Source organism: Asparagus officinalis, chromosome 3, assembly GCF_001876935.1.
Source record: "Asparagus officinalis chromosome 3, Aspof.V1, whole genome shotgun sequence".
NCBI classification, from domain to species: domain Eukaryota; kingdom Viridiplantae; phylum Streptophyta; class Magnoliopsida; order Asparagales; family Asparagaceae; genus Asparagus; species Asparagus officinalis.
In genome coordinates this window covers 13,289,069-13,308,929 of record NC_033796.1, presented here as the reverse complement: position 1 = coordinate 13,308,929, position 19,861 = coordinate 13,289,069, and the positions used below count along the sequence as shown (strand labels likewise).

The window sequence follows — 19,861 nt, the reverse complement described above, 5'->3', positions numbered from 1 at the left end:
CGATTGGCACAGAAGAAAATAAATCTTACTGATTATGGACAAGCAAGGAGAAACCCTCCAAAATACAGTCTAATTTAAAAAGCAAGAGATGACAAATTTATTATAACTGCATTCACTTCTAAGGTACCATCCAAACCAAATGGCTGCCTAGAATGCATTCACTAACATTGAAAAAAGGTTTGCAGGATAACATATTAATTGTTTATCTTTAAAGGTGGACAAGAGATGGTTATATAATTTAACATGTAGCTTACTTTTCTTTATGAGTAGATCTGGATCATAGAAACTGGTGCTCAAGGTCAGACAAAGTTATTAACAATGAACTTCTTCATGTAAGATCTCCCCATCAAACCTGGTTGGACTTAAGTTACCTGAACGGTGTGTGGGTTAGGTTAGAGCAAAGGCTGTTAGACCTTAGCCAACACTAAACGAACCCAGCCAATCCGAGTTGCACCCTGGTTTGCAGAAGTTACAGGTAGTACATCCAAAAGAGTAGAAATAACAATACCATCTGCTTGTAGAGTTCTCTTTCTCTATAATATTTGGGTGTAGAAAACAACATAGTAGGCAACTAATAAGCACTCATCCATATAGAAAAAGGAAAGTTAAACTAGCCTAGTAATTATCTAGAGAGTAGAAGTTAGTCATCCTTTTTAAAGAGACAATCACAATAGAAAAAGTAAGCCAGTGAATTTGCAGGACACTGTATAACAAGGAACTGAATAGCACCTTCAAGGGAAGGAAACTCTCACTGGGAAAAACAAACGAAAGAACAGATGACATTCCAAAAGCAACTTTTATGCATCCTACATCCTGTAGATCTAGTGGGTCACAGATGAAGTCAGAAACTGACCAAGATAGGATCATGCTCTGCATGTCACATCCTAGAGGCAATGCCTAATGGCACAAGGGGCATTATCAGTAACTCAATGCACCTCAAATGTATTACGGTGGTCTCTTTGGAAACCTCTGGTTCATAATTGTATACATTGCAACCTATTCGACCCATGCCACAAGCACCAGAGGGAATACCTAAAGGCAGTGGGGATTGAGATGGATAGTGCCTAAGTGAATGCACCTCAGATGTATGGAGCCAATCTACTTAGGAGAAATAAGGATCATGAACATGGGCACAAGCGACATGGCAAAGGTCACCAAACTTATATGTTCAGGCATGCAGAGAAAAAGGAACAAAAGTAAAAGCTCATAGTATTAACGACACAAATGGAAGAAATGTAACCAAGGATGTAGATGGAAATAGCTGCAGACAAGCTCAAGAGGAGTAAAAAAAGTCTTAATCCACAATAAATACCTTGATGTTCCTGGTATTGTCTCACTAACATTGCCATTTTCACCAGTATCAATGTTGTGCCCAATAGATAATCCAAGAGGATCAACCTCAGAGGAATTCACTGTGCTATATGCAGGTAAGACATCAGGAGGTTGTCTAGACATGCATCCGGACTCATCTGGCTGGTTATGGCTGTAAATTCATCAATAACATGCAAATAAGCAATTTGCAAAGTTTCCATGTATAAAGAAAGAAAACCCTAAGAATCTTATGTTAGAAAAATAGATAGAAACTATGGGTTTCTGTTGCTGGTTTTTTTTTAAACCAACAAGGTAGCACATAGGATTCAATAATATTACAAAAGGCTTGATGTGTAATACCTAGCAACGGAAGTTGTACATAATGTACTGTTTGCGGTTACACTTTCATCCTGCGTCTCCATCAAATTGACTGCAGAGTTATTTGGTTGATTCCCCCTGCAATAACAGTTGAATGCAAATTAGAGAGGGGCAGTAATGACTTAATATGTAAATTCTACATATGGATTTATTTTTGAATTGTTTACTAAGCCTTGATTTCCATGGACAAAGTGATGTGGAAATAAATAAGTGATGTGAAAAAAAAACAATATTTATGAACAAATACCGGAAATCCAGGTTTACTAGTTTATAATACCTTGAAACTCTCTTCCTTCTCCTCCTAGTAGTCCCATTTTCAGCATTATTAGTGAGTCAGTAAAAGGAGCTTCGCCGGAGTTCAAAGAGTTATTGCCTGACATATTTTCTTCAGAACACCTTCTGGACTTAGCTCTAGACTTCTTGCTTTTCTTATTACTGTAACATTAATCAAAGGAGGGAAAAGAAACATGTTAAGGGACAAGGAGAAAATAGTATAAAGTGGGGTGGAAGATGGTAACAAAGGAAGTAAAATTTATGTTTACCGTGACACCTCCCTTTGTTTCTCCCTTTCGGCTCCTTCTCTGTTTATATAAAAATATGATCAGTTTGGAACATACAAACTGATGTAAGTAATAGTTAATTTCATTACACAGTAGAACAGCAGAAGCATCCTAAAGATATACCTTGACCTTTTCTTGCTGCCCTTGCTGCTATTTCCACATTCTGCAGGAGTACTTACAAGTGATGAGAAGTCACCTGGTCCAATTAAAGGCCGCTCGCTCTCTCGATCTACAAAATTTGATATAAGAACAGTCTTCTTCAACCGCCGAGCTTCTCGAAGCAGTGACACTTCCTCTGGAAAGAGATATTTCCATCTCCTGCATATCAAAACAAAAAACGTATATGAGCAACCAAGTAAGCTAACCTATATGATTAAGAAGCTAATCCTGCAAATTATGATCGGAATCATGAGAAATACATCATATTCAAAAATGAAAAGTACTGAACAGCAATATTTTATATCTCTACCTCATGCACTGATTGTCAGTACGTGGAGGTACACAAGTTGCCACCTTGGACCAACTATATCCATGCTCGTCTATTGCTGCTTTTAACTTGTCATCCTCCTCTGTAGTCCATGCTTCAAGCTTCAACGAGGGATCAAGACAATTCAGCCACCTGCTACCAGAATCAAGCTTCTCAAAATTACTGAAACCGTGTATGCGGTTTTGGGAAAGGAAAAAAAATACAGACATTACCTTTCTCTACATTGAACTTGAGTTCGACCAGGAGCAAAACGAGCTATCTTTTTCCAGTTTTTGGCTCCAAAAAGCATCACAGCCACTTTCAAGCGCTTATCTTCATCCACAGACCATCTCCCCACTTTTCTCCTCTCAGGGTTAAGAGTTTTAAGCCACCTTCATATAGTGTTATATAAATTGAGTTACATTGAAGTAGAGAAAGATTCAGCACCAATATGATCACAACAAATACAAGGTAACAACATAAGCAGACAGAAGATCAGATGCAAGTGGTTCAGGACCTCAGGTATCGATTCAAGATTGCCTATCTTACTTGACTATCCAACTTGAAGCACTTCACTACCCAGATGATGATGGTTTGTCATTTCTTTAGGTTACTTTCTTAGTTTCTTCCCTATAACAATAAGCTCGACCAGTTGGATGATCTATCAACAGAAAAATGGCATCTAGAATGCCTTTTATGTGGAAAGAGGAGGCTTAAAATAATATGTTATCCTTCATTTATTGGGACATGAATAATTCCATATATTTTATATTACAAAGACTAATAAAGAAAAATTTTTACTATTACCTGGTTCTTTACTATTACCTAGTTCTTTACTTGTATTTCTGGATATAAAATAAAAAAGCATTGTTTAATAATTATCAATAAAAACAGGATTCCCTTGACGTGACTATCTGTAGATTCAAAGCAGCAGTGCCAGAATAATGTGCTAGTCAAGGCATAAAATAACTCTCCATAGATAGAGCAACTGAAAGAAACTCAGTTTAGAGTTCTTAATATAATCAGTTCACTAAAACATTTAGCTAATAGCATCCAGTAATTTAGTTAAAGCTGGTGAAATCATGAAATCGAAAAAATAAAAACAAGTGCCTGAAGCCAGAAAATTTAGAACAAATGAGTCGCTCGTAGAGAAAGCCAAAATAAAATTTAACCCTAAAATTACACGACATAATTGTGACGAACTACAGAAAGTTACATATGTACTTACTATAATTTTTTTAAGAAGATCCAAAAAAGTAAAAGTTTTGGTTTCAAAAGTTGACTGTAATCGTTACAAGTATTAAAGCCATTGTGGAGAAACATATAAAAGAGATAAGACTGATCTCCCCTAATTCTTACTGCATCTTTCTTCTATTTTCTTTTCCAACTTTTCCTCTAATTCCCTAGTTCTATATTCTAAGACAACAAAAATATTGGATTTTAATTTACTATTGAAAAGGACAAAAAATAAAAGCTAAATGTAGAACCTCACTTTTTGTATCTCTTTAGACTGCATGTGCATGCAAATACTTTACAGAATTTTAAATACATTGAGCTCATGGAGATTTTCCCATTTGCTATGAAGTTATGTTTCAAGTTTAACTATGTGCCTAAATCATAAGTTTTTTTATTGTCTCAACTAACTGATATAGTTGTATCAAAAAAAATTCATTTTGCAGTGCAAGCATTTCATTAACCATAAATAAAGATGCAACAAAAGGATATATGTAAAATAAATTCCAACAGGCAGTAATTTACTTTAAAAAATAACTATAGCCATATAGACATATAGTATTGTTTAGCTTAATTATATGCAAGATCAAAATATAAGGATTCAGATGAAGACTGGGTCCTATATATCTTACTGACTTGACACTCATAAGTCATGCCAGTAAGTCACAAGTTCTGTGTTGAATTTGAAACATGAAGCTGTGAGCCTACCTGAACAAGCAGTTTTGGTGACATATGCTTGATGACGATGAACAAAGATAATAGTGCAGGGAAGTATTATATATCGGCACATGAGTCATGACCATCATCATCCACTATCCTTTTCAGTATGGTCATAAGTAATTTTGTTCTGTATTCTTAAAAATGAACTAGATTGGCAAAGAAACTTTCATAACAACTATTAGATAAACATTGTTTTCTTATAAAACAAACATGTTATATGTGACATCTTCATTACACCATTGGCCATGATGCAGAAGATCTACCACACCCTGCATTTTCTTTTAGAGAACAAACTTCCTTGCTTGATGGAAAAGTCACTTCAACAGGAAACGACCGTGAATAGTAGCACCTAGATCTATAGTGGATGATTTTTCATTGTGGAAATATTGGTAATCTTGGCTAATTATATGAAAATATTTTAAGAGAAGACAACTAAAGAAACAATACGTGAGATGTTGACTGACCTATTAGAACATTGAGTACCTGTACGGCCCTCCAGGTTAGAAGCTACGAGTTGCCAGTTATGTTCACCGAAAATCTCCACAGCTGTACGAAGCATAAAATCCTCATCTTCTGTCCAGTTCTTGTTCAGAATATGAGGATTGAGACTCCTCTGATACCGTGCCAAGCACTGAAATGGAGTTCTTCGGGTCCCTAGCATAACTGCAATGTCAATCCAATTGTAAATACCCCGTTCTTGGACAATCAATAGAAGCTTCTTATCTTCCAATATGGTCCAAGGGCTGTAATTAATCAATGGATCTTCACAGTTCAACCACCTGAAATGAAGCGGAAAAAACAGAGTAATTAAACTAAATTATTGGTATTAGTTTCTGGCAATGAGAGAATCCAAGGAGAATCAAAATATGTGAACCAAACAGTAAACATCAGAAATGATTTCAAAGATCCCCTTAAGATGTAACAACTAGTCCATTTTTGAGCAAACGGGCAATTTATCCAGTTTCATGATACATAAATAATGGGCCGTTGTCGGATGTAAGTACCGGTACTGAAAGCAAAGTACATCATGAAGTGGTTGCTCTATTGCTACCAAAATGGTGGTATGTGATTTGGTTCTTGCTACAGGTATCAAAACATGTTTTGAACTGTAGGCGGTGCTAAGGGCCAATCTTAACCGAATAAGTATTTAGGATCATGGTACACTTGGGAACATCTACTGCAGTCATGTTGATGATTGCGCATGCATCATATCTGTACACATCCATAGAGAGACACCATATGCATACATGTAATTGTTAAAAAAATCAAAGTTTAGAGTGACTCTAGACCAACATTTTTAAGCTGGAACCGCAAAGCGACTTGTTAAGAAAAGGCTAAATTAAAAATCCGAACCATAAGAACAATCCTGCAACCAAAGCATTCTTTTTTCACAAGAAAGAACTCCTTTCAGTTTGCAAATCATAAGGAATCCAGACAACTACTTCAGATACAATATCAGGCAGCTTGCAGAGCTTCAATGGGTCTGTAAACAAGTATCAATAAGGCTGAATTTAGGTAGTTGTACCCTGTCGAAGTAAAGAACTAGGGTAATTATTATGAAAATCCCCTGACATTTTTTATTCCATTATAATACCCTGCTATTAAATAAACTGTTAAAACTCACTCAATTTCTATCTTTTTTCCTAAAATTCCCCTCAATGGTGTTGCTCTTCTTCCTCACAATATTGTGCCACCTATTTTCCCTCTATTAACATCAAACCGACAATAAATCAAGAAAAAAATATCAAATCAAGGATAACAGAAGGTGCCAAAAGAAGCAAGAAAATTCTGTCAGGATCTTTGAGCACCAGAATATACCTTGATTCACACTCCAGGCCAGAACGACCTGAAACATACATGGAAGCCAACCGATCCCAGTTAACCAATGGAAGGAAAGATCTGATTTTCTCAGAGGTAACTTCAAGATCATTGCTTAATATAGCAGACATCATGTCCGGATTCATAGAACTCTCTAAATCACTGCAACATTGTACAAGATATGAGTCCATAAAAGTATGCCCGCACAGACAAAAGTAAATTTTAAAGTGAACTCAAATTGAATTATCTATTTTTAGCCAACAGTTTTTGTATATAGTTTGAGTCTGCCTAGACCAAATATAATACAACAAACATACCTTTCCAAGTTCATAGAATTCAAAAGCAGCATCTCTTGATATTGTTGTTTTAATCCTTTTGCAAGGTTCTCCTTCTCTACAACTGACCAATGTTGTTTTTTAAATGGTAGAGGGAACCTCTTCAATACCATCTTATACTTGGAAACATGAGAATTTTCAGGTGGACCATGACACAAAGCCGGGATCTTTGTAGCAGATTCACCCTAGACAAAAAAATAAATTCATAAGATGTGATGTCATGTCATTTACCACAGAAGAGAAGATTAAGATATTAATAATAACATTGGAACTGTTAGAAGGTTTGTATTAAACATTAAAAAGAAACAATCCACCTATGACTTTTCTTCATACAAATGTAAACATGCAAGTATATTATATGCAGAGAGCACACAGAATTTTTACCACATAAGAGTAAGGAACAATGAGAGAATCCAAGCAGGAAGCTTTGAAGGATAGAAACATTTTGAGGTTATTAACTCTTTACAGATAAGTAAACATGCATGTGTGGGACATATTTAATTCAGGGAATAGCCAAGTTGCGATCTAGAGCCAATAAAGGGATCCACCACAGTTCATCATGATAATACATCTTAAATTATCCTATCATAGGCTTTGTTACTTGCACGAAACACATCCATTGCCATACTCGATGAGATGCCTATATGCGTGATGCATACATAATACGGATAGTTTAACCTTCATACATAATAATAATTTGTGCATATCTAGCAAGGCCCAAAGGACAGTTGGTTACATCCAAATATAAATAAGAAAAAGGAAACCATCTGCTGTGCACAAGCACACGATTCCAGCAGTCGGCTTTTATCTGAAACACTAAAAAACTAATCCAATTTTGAATAGACTTCCTAGCAATCAGAGTCAAGTAGAACTCACATAATCCTATCTCACAGAAACTTGATTATAAGTAGTTTTTAGCTCAACTATAATCCAAAAATCACATAAGAAAAACAGTTAAATCCTAACAAATTCAGCTTCAAATGATCGAATCAAAGACGAGAGATTTAGGAGTTCTTCAGGCCATCTATTCTCGAAGATCCTACAGGTATTATCAACTCATCAATAGATACCTCTGAAGCTGAGGGAAAATTCTAATGACAACAACAATGCAATAAGAATGCCCATTATGCTAACCTGGAAAAGGGTTTGAACATAAGAAGAGTATCAGAAAGTGAAACCATACAAAGACGCAAGGTAAAAGCACGGTGGACCAGATGAAGTATAGTCAATTAAAGACAAGGTGAAATCAGAGACTTGGACAAAAATAAGGTCAAAAAACTTTAAAAATGTGAAGATGAATGAAGGCCGATGCGGCCTTTTAAATAACTGGCAAGGAAGAAATATGATAACTGAGGAAGATCCATAGTGCATGATTAGGTGAAAGTAGAGCCAAATAAACTTGTGTGCAATAGCCCTTAACAAAGATTTTTAATGACCCAACTAAGGAAACAAAATAGTGGTTGGCTAGAGACAAGGATGTGAACCTTCATTGCCTTCGATGTCCTTTGCTTTTGCATTGAGATTAATCTGACACGAGGGTCCTTCTTCTGACATATAATATGTCCGATTTTCCTTTTACAAGAAAGTTGGAAATCCATAAGACATTTTATACGTTCTTTCAGTCTTTTACTTTCTTCAATCTTTGCTTCAATTTCTATCAACTTCCTCCTAATAAACCTTTGGCATGATCTATTCTTCTTGAGGGCACTAACAAAATTCTGGGCAGACTTAGGGAACTGTGAGTACGTGAGAGCCTTCATGGGTACGTCGCCGGATATATCTACCAGTTGATGTAAGCCAGTAAAACTAGAATTCCGAAGCTGATGTGTGCAATTTAGATCCTTTGACAATATATCAGTTATTTCTTGCTGTGAGGTAATATCTGTAACTGTCGTATTAGTTTCTTGCATAACGATCTGATCTTGATCCTTCATAACATCTGCACAGAAATTTAAGAAACCAGTAAGTGAATTATAGAGTGGAACAACTAAAAACATGTAATGAGACCTGTATGAGAATATATGAGTACAACACAGACATACAAGCAAACATATGAGTTACATTCAGAAGAAAAAGCAATAAATACTGATAGGTGACAGCTGGCATGTCAATAGAACAGGTGTATGCTACTCATGGGTACCAAGACGAATCAAGACAAGTCATGTTCCTTAACCTAAGTGAGGATTATTAAATAAATTTTATTTGGAACATGCAATTTCATTAGGCAAAAGAAAATATCTAAGCAAAAAATAATGGCTTAAAGCTTCCATGCACCCCAAGAGCTACCCAGTGTTAAGGTCTTATATCCTTCAACAGAATATCAATACGAGAGTTACGACTACAAAATCCCATTAGTGAGAAGCATGTAACTTCTTATGCCATCATCTGTATTGCTTCAAAAGTCTACGACATGAAATTTTATGTGTTTATATAGAAAACATAAATCATACAGTCTTAAAAGGGCATTAAACTTTTCAAAAGGGGTCATTAAACTAGAAAAGAATTTCAGGTAATGCGAAGACAGTAATTTGAGCAATTTTGCAAAGCACAAAACCTGTCGTTACTTGTAAAGCTGAGCAAGGCACATATGTCAAGCAATGGTTCCAAGTCATTTATAAATAGAGATAGGCTTCAAAATGTGTTGGATAAATAACTACCAAATTAAATATAAAGATATAACTAAAATAATTAATGAATTATTAATTAAAAATTAGTTAGCTTTCTCACGTTCTCAGGAACGTGAGAAATTCTTAGGCTAAAATCTCTCCTTCTGGTCCTTTTTCCCTTATAAAAAGAGACCCTATGAGGAGATAAAAAAGATACAAAAAGAAGAAACTCTTCCTTTTCTCTTTTTCTTCTTCCTCTCTCAAATATTTGCTACAGTTTTCTGGCTGCTTACTCAAGAGTCTTCATCCCCAACATGATCGTGCACGCTAGGGTTCTGGTAGAAAAGGAATCGTACCGTTAAGGAGTATTTCCCTTGGATGATCGCACGAGATCGGCAGATATCTCTTTAGGGCAGTGGCTCGCCATGCTTTTCCCGAGACCGGTAAAATTGTTACTCTAATTTTTCTTCAACAAATAACAATATTTGTGAATTCTAGTAGAACAATCTAAATAGGTATCTATATAAGTACTGTCCATTCGTATGAGTTACTGCTCATTCATATAAGTTATTGTGTATTGGACTTTTTTGTCATTTGTATAAGTCACTGTTCATTCGATTTTGCTGTTCACTTGTATGAGTTGCTGTTCATTTGATAACTTTTAGACACTCGGCACATAATTTAAATATAAAGATATATACATATATAAGTTTGCTGTTCACTTAACTAGATTTCACATAATTTTCCGTCAAGTCAATCTAATCTCAGCACATAATTTACCTCTAAAGTTTAATCAACAGCCAACAAGATATCACTATGCATATCTGATCCGATTATTTCCGAGTTGCTTTCCTTTCCAGTTATTAAATTATTGCTTGTGAATATATATATATATATATAAAAGAACAAGATCAGATTATCTTATTACAGTTTGGATTAAACCTTAAAGAATTGTAGTTAGTTTATCTTATAATAATTCGAATTTCTCTACTCCAATATTGACAACAATAGTCAGTCATACTCTATTTAGAATCTTCGGTTTAATTGTCCAGACTAAGTCTATTTATTTAATTACATAAATAGAATCTGAGTATTATTAATTCATTATCTTGTTTTGATACTTTACTGCTCTTACATTCTGTCTATTAGCACTTTTGGCTACATAATATTTACTTATTGCTTTCGTTACCATATTTAAATAAAAATGGCAGCGGCTGTAAAGTTTGTTAGCAGCTTTAGAATCGGCATTAACATTATTATCATTCTCTACAAATTATTTATTTTCCATTGGACCTTAGTTTTTCATCTTATAAAAATGTCCCCTAATGATGAAATCTTAAGTGCTAAACAAGAAAAATTTAAAGGATAAATTTTAAAAGATGGTAGAACCAAATGAGATTCTGGCTAACTACACTAGGTCTATACTCAGCTATAGAAGATCTCCATCTCAGGGTACAACTGCATCTAGCTCACCTATCACATCTTCACCTGAAACTCCTGCATCACAACCTACAATTTTCGCATCAAAACCTACAACCCTGCATCTAAATCAGCAACTCCTAGTTTTACACTAGTAACACCTGAAGATATTGATTATCATTGCTACCATAGGATCTTGAGTGCTCTTGATGATAAACTTTACGTTGTATATTGTGAAATAAAGAGCGCCAAGGCACTCTGGGATGCTCTAGAATCTGAATATGCTCTTGATGATGCAGGAATTGAAAGGTTTAGCTCCTCAAATTTTAATAGATTTGTGGTCGTAGATAACAAGCCTATAAATGAACAATTTCATTAGTTTTAGGATTTTATTAGATATATTCAAGCTAAAGGTACAATATTCTCTAAAGATCATAAAGTGGCTTGTCTTATTGATAAACTCCCTCCTGATTGGTCTGATTTTGGTAGAACCTTACCTTAATCCAGACTATTCAATCAAAAAGAACTGAGGATGAACATAGAAACAGAAATAAAACAAAAATTGAGAACAAAGTCAAAGTAAATCTAACTGAAAATAAGCCTAAGAAAAATCAATATCACTTCAAGTCAAATCATAATAAAAATTTCAAGAGGCATAACGAGAATAATTATAGGAATCAAAATAGTAAAAATCCAAACCAGCAATATCAAAATCCTAGGGTTTCCAATGGAAAGAGTTTATGCCTCATATGTGTTCGAGAGAACCACCAAACTGAATTATGCTTCTACCGCAAGACTAGACCCAAAAGGCCATATAAAAAGAATGGTGGGCCAAAGCCACAAGCCAATATAATTGAGGCTGAAACTTCTAATCCCTCCTTTAGATCTTTTTCTACACCTCCCATATGCAATTTTATCCCTTATTCTGATTGGTGATTAGACTATGGAGCAAATGTGCATGTTTGTTCTGATCGCTCCTGATTTACTTTCAGGAATTAAGTGGAGGGGGTGTGACTTTAGGAGATAATAGATTGGCACAAATAAAAGGGAAAAGACAAATTAACCTTAAGATGACATCTGGAAAGATCCTTACCCTTTCATGATGTCCTGTTCATGCCGACTATTAGGAGAAATCTTGTTAGTGGATCTTTGCTGGTTAGGTTAGGCTTTAACATTTTCTTCGGATCAAATAAAATTGTAATTACCAAAAAAATGCTTTCATTGGAAAAAGTTTTGTAAAAGGTGTTTCATTTAAATTGAATGTTATTCATCAATTATCTTTTGATGATGTTTATTCATCTTCTTTTATTATCTTGAACACCGAATCTTGTAATCTTTGGCATAATAGACTAGGTCATGTAAACCTAGTTACTACTAAGAAAATGAGTAAAATGGGTTTAATTCTTAAATCCAACATAAACACTAAGTGTGAAAAATGTGTACAAGCTAAAAAATTAGAAAACCTTTTAAATCTGTAGAACACAGAGACAGTGATCTTTTAGAACAAATTCACAGTGATGTATGTGATTCTAATAGGACTCAAACTAGAGGTGGCAGAAAATATTATGTGACATTCATTGCTGATCACTCTAGGTATTGTTATATTTATCTCCTTAAAACTAAAGATGATGTCCTAGATAGATTTAAAGTTTATAAAGCTGAAGTTGAAAACCAACTAGATAGATATATTAAGATAATAAGATATGATCGAGGAGGAGAGTATACTTCAAATGAAATGACTCAATTTTGTGAAGAACATGCAATAATACATGAAGTGACACCTCCTTACTCAGCTCAATCTAACGGTGTTGCTGAACGAAAAATAGAACCCTAATAGACATGTTAATGCTATACTAATTAATTTAGAAGCACCTGAAAATCTTTGGGGTGAAGCTTTGCTATATACAGTTAATAGGATACCTCATAAGAAATCAGATAGAACTCCCTATGAATTATGGAAAAAGAGAACTCTCAGATTTAATCATCTTAAAATATGGGGATGTTTAGCCAAAGTTAGTATACCCAAACTTAAAAGAAAGAAAATTGGACCCAAGACTGTAGATTCTATCTTTATTGGATATGCTTTAGATAGTAATGCAAATACATTCTTAGTAATTAATTCAAAAATTAATGAAATATCTAATAATACAATAAATAAAGCTAGAGATGCTACATATTTTGAGGAAATTTTCCTATATAAAAATAAATTTTTAAACAAATAATGGACAAATATACTAATACAGAACCTGTTGAAAATTTAGAACCAAGAAGTAAAAGAAATAGAACTGAAAAGAACCTTGGAGAAGAATTTTTTATGTATTCAGTAAAAGCTGATCCTACCTCTTCTAAGGAGGCTATGACTTCTATCGATGCACTTTTTTGGAAGGAGGCTATAGATAGTGAAATAAAATCAATTATTGAAAATCAAGCTTGGATATTAACTAGCTTACCTCCTAGGAACAAACCTATAGGATCCAAGTGGTTATTTAAAAAGAAACTCAGATTTGATGATAGTGTAGAAAAATACAAAGCTAGATTAGTGACAAAGGGATATTCTCAAAGGAAAGGAATAGATTTCTTTGACACATATGCCCTTTAAGTAGGATAACTACCATATGAACCTTGCTAGCATTAGCATCTATTCATAATTTAATTATTCACCAAATGGATGTAAAGGCAGCATTTTTAAATGGTGAACTTGAAGAAGAAATTTATATGGATCAACCAGATGGTTTTGCAATTAAGGGACAAGAAAGTAAAGTGTGCAAATTAATTAAAATCATCATATGGTCTTAAACAAGCTCCTAAATAATGGCATGAAAAAATTGATAGTAATTTTAGACTTTGGTTTCTCTATTAATGAATCTGATAAATGTGTTTATTGTAAGTCTCTAGATCATGATTATGTGATTTTATGTCTATATGTTGATGATATCTTGATCTTTGGAACTTCTCTAGAAATAATAAATGATGTCAAAAATTACCTATCAAATAAATTTGATATGAAAATTTTAGGAGTAGCAGACATGATATTAGGAATAAAAATTTCTAGAAGTGACAAAGGCGTTGTCATATCTTTATCCTTACAACACTCAATTGAGAAGATGCTTAGAAAATTCAACTATTATATATGCAAACATGTTGCTACTCCTTATGACTCTAGCATTTCTTCACACAAAAATTTAGAAGATCCTATCTCACAACATAAATATGTTCAACAAATAGGATCACTAATGTATATAACAAATAGAAGTAGACCTGGCCTTTACATATGTAGTAAATAGACTGAGTAGATATACTAGTGATCCCAGCAATGAACATTGGCATGCTTTAGAAAGAATATTTAAATATCTTAGGGGAACCTTAGACTCATGTTTATTATACACTGGTTTTCCTGATGTGGTAGAAGATTATAGTGATGCCAATTGGGTAACTGACTCTCAATATGTTAAATTAACATCAGGCTATGTATTCATGCTAGGAGGAGCTGTCATTGCATGGGGCTCTAATAAATAAACTGTAATTGCTAGAAGTACAATGGAATCTAAATTGATAGTTCTTAACACTGCATGTTCTGAAGCTAAATGGCTTAGAAATTTACTTTCTAATATTTCTATTGTACACAAACATATTCCGGCTATTTTTGTACATCGTAATTGTAAGGCTATAATTGAATTGCTCAAGCAGAAAACTACAAATTCAAAACTAAGCAAACATCTGCAAATAAGATATAAATCAATAAAGAGACTTTAAATCAATATGTCACTTTGGACTTTGTTCAATTAGAACATAATTTGGCAGATCATTTGACAAAAGGTCTAGCTAGGATTTCAGTCCAATATTCAGCCAGAGGGATGGGGTTAAGCCCAAATATATAAGAACATTGACAGTGGGAACCCTAATTCTATTATAAACGATCCCTTGAAGGAAGTTCAAAGGGCAGACACAAGCCGGACAAGTGTATCCACTAGAGAGCACTCTTATTATACATGTGAAACATGATTTCACATCGGAGCTAGGCACTCCAAACCTCATCCTAAAGCAGAGTTGCTCCATAGAGAGATTGGTGTAGGATGAGTCATAGAACTCTTAATGGATCCAAGACCTAGAGCAGGATTCTTCCGGTCTCTTACATCCCTAGAAGATTCACTTACGTGAGAATCACTGTGCAACCGCGATTATGAAAGTCAGGGGCTATTCCTATATCTTTTCATGAGTCAGTATTGAGCACATGGCCAAACTAATGCGCCAACCCGCGACCCAATAGAGTAAGCATTCTATGTGTCCTTTTGTTAATTTCTGATAAAGGAGCCTAGGTCAATGCCTCAGGTTTTTCTCAGAATGCAACAAATGTTACTAAGTGTAGGTTTAAGGCCAAAAGCCACCTATACTGATGCATAGAATGTATGCCCATACATACATATTGTTATATATTTTGTTCTTTTAATTTTTTGTTTTGTTACCTTTGATATTTGCTTTGAGGGGGGATTGTTGGATAAATAACTACCCAATCAAATATAAAGATATAACTAAAATAATTAATTAAATATTAATTAAAAGTTAGTTAGCTTTCTCACATTCTAGTTAGCTTTCTCACATTCTCAGGAATGTGAGAAATTCTTAGGCTAAAATCTCTTATTCTGTTTCTTCATAACAGGTTCTTTTTCCCTTATAAAAAAAGAAGCTACGAGGAGATAAAAAAGACACAAAAAAAAGAAACTCTTCCTTTTCTCTTCTTCTTCCTCCATCAAATATTTCCTATAGCTTTCTGGCTGCTTAATCAAGGGACTTCATCTCCAACGTGGTCGTGCATGCTAGGGTTCCGGTAGAGAAGGGATCGTACGGCTAAGGAGTATTTCTACTCCTTGGCTGATCGCACGAGATCGGCAAATATCTCTTTAGGGCAATGGTTCGCCACGCTTTCCAAAATTGTTCCTTTAATTTTTCTTCAACAAATAACAATATTTGTGAATTCTAGTCTAACAGAATGGAAATCATGTCCAAAAAGATCTATACCTGTGCACTCTTACCTAATCATACAGACATACAACTTGAAATTGATTTTTTGTTTGCTTTAGGATCTTGTCAGTACAAGGTTCTAAATGTCGACTGGGGGTATTAGAGGTAATGTGAAAAAAAAGTGAAAATCATTCAAGAGAATGTACACCAGCCCAAAGGAATATGGGTTTAACTGCCTAGCAAATTACACCAAGCTCAGGCTTCCTTCACAGTTTGCAGCCAGGTCAAAGTGATGAAGCGCCACACAAAATCCAGTCCATTCTCCTTCCTGCTCTAGGTTCAATAACAACCAGATCTAGAATACAAACCCCTAACAGAGTTCACATTATATAAAGAAAATTCATTACTTGGCCCCTCAGGGATCTTCTGCCGTAGCTAGCATTTAAGTCTTATTACGCGATACTTGTGCAACATTCCTCACACCAACTCTTCATCCATTCCTTGATTTAATCATAATACACTATGACAAACATAAGGCGATAGGCATCTACTGTTTGATCATTATGGAAATGTTGCTAGAAATCCAATGTTTCTAAGACGATTACATATAATACTAGTTTCCAATGAGTCAAAGCGACCTTCTGATGCATCTATTCTTTCTTACTATTCATTAATTACCTGATTACAAGCAAGAAGAGAGGAGAGGAATAAATTTTGGGGACTAATATCAGTCGATTTATATGACCATATACTATATGAATCCTACAAATGCTATGAAGATGCATGGCCAAGTGAATGTTGTTCATTAAAATCTCAATCAAGTATCATAAATGCACATAAGCAGATTAAGGCAACTGAATTCGTTTTAGAACCTTAAGTAATATAAACAATTAAGCAGAACCAACAGGCATAACTAAATTACCATTAGCTGAAGCAAAGAAATGGAAGTGACACGTTTAGATGAAAATAGGAGAAAGTATATAGTTAATTGGGCTATTCACTTAATACTTTTACCGTGTCAAATCATGTTCAGAAGTGATGCATTCTACGATTCATTACACCCTCCATTTAAGACCAGTCCTGAAGAAAGGGAAGATTATAAATTAAATACAGAAGCTGAATAGAGCCACAATTTTAGAGAAACGTATCGGATGGATGATCAAGGACTAGAGGATGACATACAAAATAATAGGTGGCAGTGTCATGTTAAAGGAGAGAATCACGAGTGGCATGAAATCAGAAATCAAAAGTTAAAATGATAAATGTTATAGTAACAGATTCTGTACTAAGTGTAAGGATAATGGTGAAAAAATCCTCTAACATTTATTTTTACAAATAGGGTGGTCAATAAAATATGCAATGAGCTGTTTTTATTCTGTTTCTTAATATGTTAACACCATTTAACCAGTGATATGTGAACTATAGAAGACTGTGAAGAAAATAATAGTTTTGTGTAGCCCTTGAACTGTAGGCACTTATTTTTAGGGTTCAGAACAAGATTGTAGGTTTTGTCCTCCCAGACTCTACCTTCTTGAAATACATATCAGCATGGTGTTTATTGATTATAACTGCAATACTCCAGGAATTAGTTTTATCTAAAGAGAACCTACAGATCATATGTATGAGCATGAATCTTCTGCATGCTATAGAGTAGGTAAAGACGAGTAAATAAGATGAGGGAACATTTTATACCATTAATGAAGTAATCGAATGTGGCTCTCAGCTACAAACTGGTATTATATAACTTTATAGTAATCATATGCCATCTGCTAACTTATTGCATGTTCTATAGTAGGTAAAGACAAGAAAATAACATGAGGGAACTTTTTATATAATTATTGAAGTAAATGGATGTGGCTCTCAGCTCCAGAGAAACTACGATTATGGAACTTTACAGTAATCATATGTTCTCTGCCAACTTATACACATTGGATATGAAACGAAAAATAACGAGATAAAGCTTTGAGGTCTACATAGCATAGGATCGTACTAGTAAGTATAAGAAAATGATTTTGTTGATGGAAATGAATTGTCAAGTGTATTCATTATAAAAGGCTTTTTCTTATATAGTCCAAGTAAATGGGAAAAGATTTTTCACTTTTCTAATAAAATCTGCATCAAGAGATGATTACAATGGATGACATGAATAGGGTAAGAGATATGATAAGAAATAAGCATAACTGTAAGAAGTAAGAGGTGTTACTCTTACCGAGGATAAAATAAACGATAATCAATTGATTGAGTTTAGCTATGTGCAATGTTTTAAAAAGCTCCCACCTAAGCCTAGGCAGTACCTTGGCCGCCTAGGCCCTGTCTGTCTAGGCTCTGGGCAACTAGGTCATGAGAGCGCATAGGGGAGCGGAGATAGCTCAAGCGGACTGCACCATTAAGTCTTGGTCGTGATTTTCTCTGTTGTTGCCTCCATGCCCTCTAACCTCCTCTAAACTCCTCTAGCCTTCTTCAACTCCTTTGACCTTCAGCAAAACCTCTTGTGCCACAACTTAAAAAGAAATCCTCCTAAGCCTTGTGCCTAGGCGCATCAGTTTGGCACCAAGCGGTACCTAGCGCTTTGATAACAGTGATGGTAATTAAAAAAATAAAACAAGGACAATACCTAGGCCTCACCTAGGCTCTAGGCACCGGCTTCAATCCCTAAGCCGTCTAGCGCTTTTTGTAACCTTGGTTACGTGCAGCGAAGATTGTTAAATGCACTAATCACTAGGTGCCGGGTCCGACACCTAGGTTATCTAGCGCTTTCTGTAACCTTGGTTACATGCAGCAAAGATCATTAAAGGCATTAATCAGATGAAATGATTATTATCTATAAACAACGAAACAAGAGGACTAAAACTAGGCCTTTTGGATGGAGGCAATTGAGAAGGATATGCTAACAGCTAATTTAATTGAAGAGAAATCAGGATAGAACTGAAAGGAGGAGAAGGATTCATAATATTTTGGGATAAAGGTTATACCTTCCATCAATGTGGTAGAATACTGAGAATGAGGAATTTATTTTATCTTTTTCAAAGAAATCCAGGAGGAAAAACACTAGGGCTTTTTGTTCACTGTATGAGACTCCAACCTTCTGACATATGCAAGAACACATACCCCCTCTATATTCTAACTCCAAAACCAAGATGAATTTTCAACACAGAAACCCCAAAATTCTAAACTTTGCCCTCTCCTTCATGTTCATTCGGATGTTCTATGGACAAAGATCTATTAATCAGTTTGATTTTTAGAAAAAAGTCAGTCAAGAAGAAGAAAAAAATGCTTCCTGTTGTTTATTTACTGGAACGTAAACAGGAAACTACTAATGTTTGAAATTTCAATTGAATCGTGGATAAGAAAGATCATACTCATAATGCAAGAAAAACTCACCGTTTTCGTACTGATCGAACCTCCGATGGATCGCCGCCATTGTCTCCATGACATCGTCGTCATCGGAATCCGACGGTGCTACCGACCTGAGCGGTTTGATCACCGGAAATGGATCAGGACCGTCAGAATTGATCGAGAACTTCTCTTGAATTTGCCGAAACCAACCCAAAACGTCGCTTCCGCTGCTATCGGAGTCCGAATCATTGGGGATTTCCATTGCGGAGGTCCCGGTCTTGGCGAGGATCCTTCGCAGCATCTCTCTGTCGTCGTCGCCGTCGCCGTCGCTGTCAGAGGAGGAAGAAAGCGGCATGATGACGATTTTGGGTTAGGGGTTAGGGTTTAGGGTTTAGGGTTTTGGGATGGAGGAGGAGACCACCGCTTTTGGTGTACAAGGAGGGGGGAATTCTTAGCTATGTGGGAAAAGTTTGTAGATCTCCCTGGGATTATTCTGCATTTTCTTTTTGCCCTAATATTTGATTACATGCCCTGAGTTTACCCCACGTTATCATAAGGTAAATATTTTGTAAAAATTTGTTTTTAGAAAAAAAAAGGGTTAATTACGGCTAGGGATGGCAAAATGCACCCAAAACCAATTGCCCACTCATACCCACCCATCAAATGAACCATCCAAACTCACCTATTTAGTTAAATTGGTCATAAATGGGTGGTTATAGT

The 19,861-nt window shown here is 35.2% G+C and overlaps 2 protein-coding genes across 2 annotated transcripts in view; both read right to left on the bottom strand.

Annotated features, from left to right (window-relative positions):
* LOC109833070 overlaps positions 1–2,013 on the bottom strand; it is a 5,027-nt gene extending 3,014 nt beyond the window's left edge. The window contains exons 1-3 of the mRNA XM_020400615.1: positions 1,967–2,013; positions 1,672–1,767; positions 1,313–1,483 (exon numbers count right to left, since the gene is read on the bottom strand). Coding sequence (XP_020256204.1) covers positions 1,313–1,483; positions 1,672–1,733 — 233 coding nt within the window. The 5' untranslated portion in view covers positions 1,734–1,767; positions 1,967–2,013. The remainder of the gene's footprint in view (positions 1–1,312; positions 1,484–1,671; positions 1,768–1,966) is intronic.
* Positions 2,022–19,608, bottom strand: LOC109834645 (myb-like protein L; the record flags this gene model as incomplete). The annotated part of the gene is made up of 10 exons (XM_020402676.1): positions 19,187–19,608; positions 8,306–8,760; positions 6,804–7,006; positions 6,487–6,648; positions 5,133–5,447; positions 2,949–3,107; positions 2,719–2,868; positions 2,373–2,567; positions 2,232–2,270; positions 2,022–2,124 (listed from the first exon to the last, which is right to left on the bottom strand). Coding segments are annotated over exons 1-10 (2,091 nt in total), but the record flags the coding sequence as incomplete, so codon positions are not given.